At 43.6% G+C, this 8,576-nt stretch overlaps 1 protein-coding gene across 1 annotated transcript; it reads left to right on the top strand.

Annotated features, from left to right (window-relative positions):
• The first annotated feature begins 6,372 nt into the window (after positions 1–6,372).
• Positions 6,373–8,332, top strand: LOC147634319 (large ribosomal subunit protein eL15y-like). The gene is made up of 4 exons (XM_086805461.1): positions 6,373–6,510; positions 6,721–6,887; positions 7,413–7,610; positions 7,796–8,332. Exons 1-4 carry the CDS (start codon positions 6,507–6,509, stop codon positions 8,039–8,041), a joined length of 615 nt encoding a protein of 204 aa, XP_086661587.1. The 5' UTR covers positions 6,373–6,506; the 3' UTR covers positions 8,042–8,332.
• The last annotated feature ends 244 nt before the right edge of the window (positions 8,333–8,576 follow it).

Raw genomic sequence — 8,576 nt, 5'->3', positions numbered from 1 at the left:
AGCTATCATCTGAACCACTTTCAATGGTCACGATGTCGTTCCCCTTGATAACTAATTGTGCGTTTCATTTCATGTGTTCTTTGAGGTTTTATTCTTGGACCTCTAGCTCTGGCCCCCTAGCCTTTTCAAGGGCTACTATGCAGCCTTTTGTGCTTGTACCCAGGCTCTTGGGTTGTTGGCTTGCACGTGGGCTCTTGGATTGCTGACTTCGAGGTTAAAGCTTGGGTTTTTTGCTTTTTTGTTGCCTTGGATGTTTCCTTGGCAACTTTCCTCAACCTAGTTTGGAGCCTTATGATGGCATTAAGGAGGACTTTATGAATAAGTCCTCCTTGCAAGCTTAACAAGTTAAGGCTCACCAAAGTGGCTAATGCTCCTACCACCAGGATGTTTGTCACTCTATCGGGATAATCCTTGAAGGCATGTTTGAATCCACACTTGTAACGTGTGCCCCCATTTAGAATGACATTGGGATTTGGCATTGGATTTGAGGATGGAGTTGGGGCACTAAGTGCGATGGTTCTATGAGGACACTTGGCAACACAGTGCAAGCCCTTACAATGGAAACATTGAAGAGGTGGCCTGCATGACACGTTATTGAATTCTCTCTCTCGATTATGCCATAGCTTCAACCAAGGAGCCATAGTCAATGGCTAGAAATTTCTTTAGATATCCATATGAAGCACATTACTTATATGACTCATAGCTCTCCTATTCTGGACTCTTGGAGCCTATGCTAGCAAAGTCATCGAGTATTGTTGTACTTGTGTAGCTCCAAGCAAAATTAATTGGAGTGGGAATACCAAAGAAAGGTATGGCATTGGTGGCAACATCAATTTATACATATCTCTTGATATAGGGTTTTGATAAATGCACACTGGATTATGCACACCAATTGAGAAGCATTTTGCATGGGTGCTAGGTCTAGTGGTTGTTTGGGTGTCATAAGCCTAGGTTGTGTGACAGGTTTCCTTGGTATTAACAAGGGTTGTATCATTATTCCCATAGTGGTAATTAGCACAATACTGTTGTTGTCTAGGCCTCAATGTCACTGCATGCTTGTATGATCTCAGCAGGTAGATTATTGTGCACCAAACCATATCTCTAGGCCTTAAAATTGGACACTCTCGTGCTTATATGGTTTTGGTAGAATATTATGCACCAAAACATATCTCTTTGTAGGAATAGGTGTGGGTATCGTCTTGCTTGAGGTGTTGGCAAGGGCTAGCCTTAAGGTTGCTCTTAGGGTGGCCCTGCCACTTCTAGCCTAAATGGCTTAGCAGATTTTCTACCAACTCGTCCATGCTCATGTTCTTGACTAGGATTATAGCTGGAACTGGTGGGGCACCCTTAGCCATTGAGGCTTTTAGTGATGCATACCCTATCTCTTGGTTTGGGTGGATCACTTCTACATCCTTGTCTTAGAGATTGTTTACTGGGTCTATTGTCTCTCATCAAAGATGTATTATCTAGACCTATAGAGATGGTTATGAAGCCTCTTGTTCTTGAATCAATCATAAATCGATCGAGAGTGAGAAGTCATTTAGTCTCTCACGGGGGTTACATCTCATATGGGGATACTTGGTTCTAGCAATATAGTCCCGCATTTTATTTCATCCTCCTCTGAGCTTGTAGATATGTGCGATGGTGTCTATTTAGCTCCATTGTTGGGCGAGAATCCCACAATGAATGTGTGTTTCAAGGCCTCATAGTAGCTAGCCTTTTCACAAAACTCGTCCATGCCAACCCTCCAAGTACATCTCTAGGTGGGGGACCATGGCGGGCATAAGCCTCTTGGCGCCCATGGTACGACCCATCACCTAGAGAACCCTCGACCCTGGAAGAACCTCTAACGACCTTCTATGCTTGTATTTGCTTCTTAGACTCCAATTCACCACTAATAAAACCTCGCCTTGGCTGACGTATTTATCATGCAAAAGCCCAATCTCTAGGCATCACGCTATGAACTGGGGGTGTAATGTCATGTCGTGCAGCCAAGAAGATCTAGACTACCATCCACCCATGTAGATCATTCCATGGTGGTCATGGTGCTCATTCCACCCACTACAGGTGTGAACTACTTCTATTAACCACCTCATGTGTGAAGGGTCCACACCACTTCCTAAAACCAATGAAGGCATAGCATGAAAAACATCTATATATTACCTATCACTTTCCATGCCGTCTCGACAAAACGGTCTGCCCAAAGCTTCACATCACTTTCCCTTGCATCTGACTCCAGATCAGTCTCGAACTACACCACTTAACCTCGGCTGCCAACTTCATAGTGTATCCTCAAACACCCACACCTTCAACCCTAGCAGAGCGGTTCCACCCCCCCCACCGACTTGATGCGAGGATGCAGTCACCATACTCTGTTGGTTGACATGGTTTCAACCACCTAACCTATTGTAAGTCGCTTTGCCATCTTACCCATAAGGAACGTGCACTAAACTTTGTAAGACGATGTTAGAACATATAAAGCAACCTTACTATGTGCTTAATGTCAAATAGGCAAAGTACGAACTACATGTACATAGTTGCTTAAGAGTAGTAATAGAGGCCAGACCATTTTTAAGTTTGACCAACTTAGTGTGAAAACTAGTCATTTGTATAAGTCAATTTTGACAATAAGCAACGAGTAGTAATAGAGGCTATACCATTTTTAAGTTTGACCAACTTAGTGTGAAAACTAGTCATTTGTGTAAGTCAATTTTGACATTAAGCAACACACTAGAGTTCTTCTGAGGTCTCCTTCTTCCCAATTCTTGCTTGCTTGCATGCTTGATGCGAATGCTTATTTGTATAGGTATGATCCTCTTCCAATAGCTTCTTCTTTCCTTGCCTTTTGTGAGAGAGAACCATCGTGAAAGGACCATGTCTTCTTGTCTCCATCTAGGCATTGAGAGCTCTCCCTTCAGGCTTTTGGCAAGGAGAATTCTAGTGTGACAATGGAGTGAGGATGCGATGTGGACGATGGGACATTATATTTACAGCTTGAAGGCAAGACCCAACGGCACATACTTCACAAGGCTAAGGTAAGCTCTTAACTTGAACATGAATAAATATAGTTTGAATTGGCACTCCCCTAGGATGTTTGTAGAAACCTTACAACATCCGAATGGCCCTGTAACGCGAACGAAACTGCCTGAAAGTTGCAAAAACTATGACAACAGTATACAAGGTTATACCTTCTCTACCTAAGAGGATAGCTCAATTTGAGACAATCAAAAGAACAGCTTAAGGAGGTGACGATGAGAGAAAACTACCCAAAAGTTGCAAAAAATGTGATAACAATACACTATAGGGTATATCTTCTCCACCTAAGAGGGTAGCTCAATATGAGGCTCAAGGAGGTGATGACGAAAGTAAATGACAGAGGTGAGAGCTAAGAGAATCTATTGTGATACCAAGTGTTGGATTGGAGACAAGGTAGCAACATACACACATATGCAACAAAGCAAGCATAGATATAAAGAAGCATAATACTCGAAGTAGATAGATGAGAATGAGTAAAGTATAAGTGAAGTGACATGATAAGGTCATTTACACACTCACTCATAAGAGTGGGAAAAAACCTCCTAAGAATGGAAAAAGTACCATCGGCCCATTATTAGCCTATGTCCTACGTCCACATATCACTACCATAAAAATGGCTACATTCTTGATAAGCTTGGACATTGTAGGTGTAAGTATTCATATTTCTTAAAATGCTTAGGGCTTTTAGGTTTGAAAGGTATTAATGGGTCAGTATGTTCACAAGTGAAAGGGATGGGATGTGTAGTTGGCATATTCAAGTTATAATACGAGATGATTTTTTATCTAATACGATCCTTTGGAATAATTTGAGAAAAATCATGGTATTAAAAATACGGAATCCCGACATAATTGGCACCATGCAATTTCGAGAGATCAATGTAATAGGGATCATGGAATTTCGATAAAATTAGCCTTCATGAAATTCCATAAAGACACATGGAATTGCCTCCGTAAAACTCCACAAAACTAAACAAGCTCTAGTGGGGCAATGTTTTCTATTTATGCTCTTCCTTGGCATATTGATTTTGATCTTGTGTTGCAAACTTTGTCATTTGGGCTCGGATGTGCTCTTCAGGTGTGTCTCACAAGGTTTTTCTTGATAAAGATTAACCTTGGTTGGTTAGGAAATATGCACCACAATTTGACAACCTGTGCACTTTCTAGCATTTCCTAATGTAATGTAAGGGTTGCCAGAGTGTCCTTGTAAAGTTGAATCCCAGAAGTGTCTATCTAATGGGTTCCCTTTATACTAGTCCATCAAAGCATCACTCATTTTTGTGTTGTTGCTAGGAGACTTAAGGTTTATTGTTAATCAATATTGAGACTTATCAATGATAGCTCTATATTGATCATCACTCTTAGCATTGCTCGTGATGAGTGAGTGCTAAGAGAGAGATCATGGTGTAATGTAGATTCTTTTCTTAGTATTGGGAGGTCACCATTGGCTGCCTTTGTTGGTGGTGTATATTTACCCTTTTGTTGATGGCGTATTAATTAATGCCTGCTATTGGCGGGAATTAATTAATACCCCTATCAACCGTACCCCTCACCATCCTCTCGCCCACCTCCCTCATTTGACGCCAACCTCCTCACCGTCCTCTCGCCCACCTCCCTCAATGCATCAAACATACGAGAGATGCCTAAGGTTCTACCTTTCGCCACCCCCCCAGCCTGCGCCTTGTTTTGCAGCCTCCTCCTTGTAAGAGCCCCCCACCTGACCTGCATTGTACTCTCCCTCCCCTCTGCTCTCAGCAACCTTCGCTCACCATCCTCACCATCACCCTCAACACCCCCTCACCCTCACACTCTGAATCGTAGGGATGACAACCAAGAAGCGATGCTGTGCGATCTGATGCAGGTGCAAAGAAAGACAAAAGGGTCGGATTTGTCTATGTTGGCGAGAGAGAGGGAAACTTGCTACTCAGATGCTTTTTGGCGAACTCCCACATGTCAAAACTTCCAAATAAAAGAGATACAATAAGATTTTTTTTATAAGCATTCCCCTAAGTGATTTTCTTTGTGCCGTGGTAGATATTTCTAAGGTCCCACATGCAAATTAATTAATGCCTCTCAAAAAAAGATTTTGGGTGCATATTGGGAGGACACCATTGGCTTCCTTTGTGTAGAGGGAGAAATATGGAGAGAGAGAGAGAGAGAGAGAGAGAGAGAGAGAGAGAGAGAGGTATTAATGTCGGTAGAATGCAACACGAGGGCATATACGACCAACGGTGGAGAGAGAGAGAGAGAGAGAGAGAGAGAGAGAGAGAGAGGTATTAACGTCGATAGAATGCAACACGAGGGCATATACGACCAACGATGGGACTTGAACTCGGGTGGATCATGGCCTTTATAAGGGCCCTCGCACTAGTGAATCTGCCCCACTTGTGGGTGGCAAAAAGGTTGTGCGAGGGTCCTCTTTTATTACACACACACACACACTATGGGGGAGAGGGGTATTAACGTCGGTAGAATGCAACACGAGGGCATATATGACCAATGGTGGGACTTGAACTCGGGTGGATCAGGGCCTTTGTAAGGGCCCTCGCACTAGCGAATCTGCCCCACTTGTGGGTAGCAGAAAGGTAGCGCGAGGGTCCTCTTTTATTACACACACACACACACTATGGGAGAGAGAGGTATTAACGTCGGTAGAATGCAACATGAGGGCATATACGACCAACGGTGGGACTTGAACTCGGGTGGATCATGGTCTTTGTAAGGGCCCTCGCACTAGCCAATTTGCCCCACTTGTGGGTGGCAGAAAGTAGTGCGAGGGTCCTCTTTTATTACACACACACACACACACTATGGGAGAGAGAGGTATTAACGTCGGTAGAATGCAACACGAGGGCATATACGACCAACGGTGGGACTTGAACTCGGGTGGATCATGGCCTTTATAAGGGCCCTCGCACTAGCCAATCTGCCCCACTTGTGGGTGGCGGAAAGGTAGGGCGAGGGTCCTCTTTTATTGCACACACACACACTATGGGAGAGAGAGGTATTAACGTTGGTAGAATGCAACACGAGGGCATGTACGACCAATGGTGGGACTTGAACTCGGGTGGATCATGGCCTTTATAAGGGCCCTCGCACTAGCGAATCTGCCCCACTTTGCGGGTGGCAGAAAGGTAGTGCGAGGCTCCTCTTTTATTACACACACACACTATATGGGAGAGAGAGGTATTAACGTCGGTAGAATGCAACAAAAGGGCATATACGACCAACGGTGGGGAAGAGGAAAGTATTTTCTACCTAATTTTCTATCGGCAAAAAATAAGAAACCCAACAAATTTTTTATTTTTATTTTTATTTTTATTTTTTGGTGGACTCTTCTTTTGCTATGGGAAGAGACTTACAGATAAGGACATATAGCTAGGGTTTGCGCCTTATGGGTCCAGGAGATTATCTCAGAATTTCTTTTGCGAGCGAGTAGCAGGGCTGCGGTCTAGCTGAGCAGCAGCGAGTCCATGGGTAAGCTTTCGCTGTCTTCTTTGTCATTTTTCAATGTGCTTGTCTGTCTATTTTCCGATGGTCTTTCTGCCCCGTGTTGCTGCTCCCTGCCCTGTTGCTGCAATCTCTGATGGTCTTTGTGTGTTTGTCTTCTTCGACGTTTCTCCTTGCAATTGCTGGCCCGTTTTGTGCTTATATCCTCTATGTTTTTGTTGCTTTTTCTAACTGCAGGGGCTTACAAGTACCTGGAGGAGCTATGGCGGAAGAAGCAGTCGGATGTGATGCGCTTCCTGCTGCGTGTGCGCTGCTGGGAGTACAGGCAGCTGCCTGGTATTGTTCGCATCACTCGCCCCACCCGCCCTGACAAAGCTCGCCGCCTCGGCTATAAGGCCAAACAGGTTACCTCTCAAAAGCTCAGATCCGCTCAATCAATTGTGTTCCAGTTCATTTTGCTCTAATTTTATTTTCTTATTTGGCGTGATGCTGCTGCCAATGTGTTAATGTCATGCATGACATTCATCATAGATTGCCTTGGTACTATCTTGAGGCAACATTGGCTGACGAGAATGGTGCATTGTCATCTTGCTTCAAAGATTTATCATTCAAGGCTTAAGGCGCCAATGTTGCCTCGAGGATGGACTCTACTTTTCTTGTCCGCGCACCTTATTTTCAGGGTTTTATTTCTTTTTCGCACATGCAATGCGCCACCATCGTATCACTTCTTGAAGAAGATGTAGTTTATATGTGTTGTATCACTTTCGAAGAAGATGTGGTCTGTATGTGTCCAGGGTTGGCTGTCTTCGAGTTGTAGTTTTCTGTATTTTTTGACTTTTCCATAACCATCTATTTGCATATTTTGTGAATAGTACGTCCTTAAGTTCTTTATGATTATGAATTGATGGAAATCAATGTGTTGCTCGCAGGGTTATGTGGTCTATCGTATCCGTGTTAGGAGAGGAGGACGAAAGAGGCCCGTCTCCAAAGGCATTGTCTATGGTAAACCTAAAAACCAAGGTGTCACGCAATTGAAGTTCCAGCGAAGTTTGCGGTCTGTGGCAGAAGAGCGTGCTGGCAGGAAGCTGGGGGGTCTCAGGGTCCTGAACTCCTATTGGATTAACCAGGCAAGATTTTGCACATTTACGCAAGTTGCATTGAACCTTGGGATTGATTTTGTATTTATTTGCCTTTGGTGCTGTGGGTCTTGGTCTTTGTGGCTTGCAAATGTTTGATTTGTTACAAAATCGGATATGGCTTTGCCTGTACCCATGTTTTTAACTGTTTGTTCTCACTTGCTCTCTATTCATAGGATTCTACTTACAAGTACTTTGAGGTGATCCTTCTTGACCCCGCACATACAGTAGTACGCAAAGATCCAAGGATTAACTGGATTTGCAAGCCAGTGCACAAGCACCGGGAGCTGAGAGGGCTTACATCTGCCGGCAAGAAGTATCGTGGGTTGCGTGGTAAAGGTCACTCGTTCCACAAGTCTCGACCATCTGTTCGTGCGACATGGAAGCGCAACAATTCCCTCTCACTCAGGCGATATCGTTGAAAGTAGCACTTCCATGCTCATGGAGATTTTGTTCTGTGATGGGACCAATTTTTTGCCTACTTTATATCAAGGAGTTGGATCTATGTACTCATGATGGCATGCAAAGAACAATTTTTGTTGTCTTTTAAATTCTCACTAGGAAGTTTTTGACATGACCTGGTAACATCTGCTAGATTTACTTTGAGGTTTGTTTCACTTGGAGTATCTGTAGAAGTTAAGCTAAAGTTGTGAAAGATGCGCTTACTTTTGTTTCCCCAGTAATCTGAGCATTACAGTTTTATTCGCTTTCAAGTTGAATTCTTGAACTGGAGGCGGGAGCAAGCAGTTTTATTTTTGATTTCTCCGGTGCCTTTAGTCTGGTTGTAGTTGTGAGTTGAGTGTTCAGAGGAGGTAATATTTATGCATTCTGGGGGGGACCTAAAATTGCTCACAATCATCTATTTGACAAGATGGCCGATGGCATAAGACTAGAACTGACTTGTGTCAAAAAGAAGATTCATCTCAGTGTAGAGAGAGAGAGAGAGAGAGAGAGAGA

The sequence above is a fragment of the Cibotium barometz genome, chromosome 11, assembly GCF_041138505.1.
Source record: "Cibotium barometz isolate CiBa-2024 chromosome 11, ASM4113850v1, whole genome shotgun sequence".
Lineage (NCBI taxonomy): Eukaryota > Viridiplantae > Streptophyta > Polypodiopsida > Cyatheales > Cibotiaceae > Cibotium > Cibotium barometz.
This window is presented reverse-complemented; position numbering and strand designations above follow the sequence as displayed.

Excerpts from the sequence above, each read along its gene's own strand:
- LOC147634319 (XM_086805461.1), top strand. Across the intron at positions 6,888-7,412 it reads TCGGCTATAAGGCCAAACAG|GGTTATGTGGTCTATCGTAT; the intron begins GTTACCTCTCAA and ends TGTTGCTCGCAG. Across the intron at positions 7,611-7,795 it reads ACTCCTATTGGATTAACCAG|GATTCTACTTACAAGTACTT; the intron begins GCAAGATTTTGC and ends CTCTATTCATAG.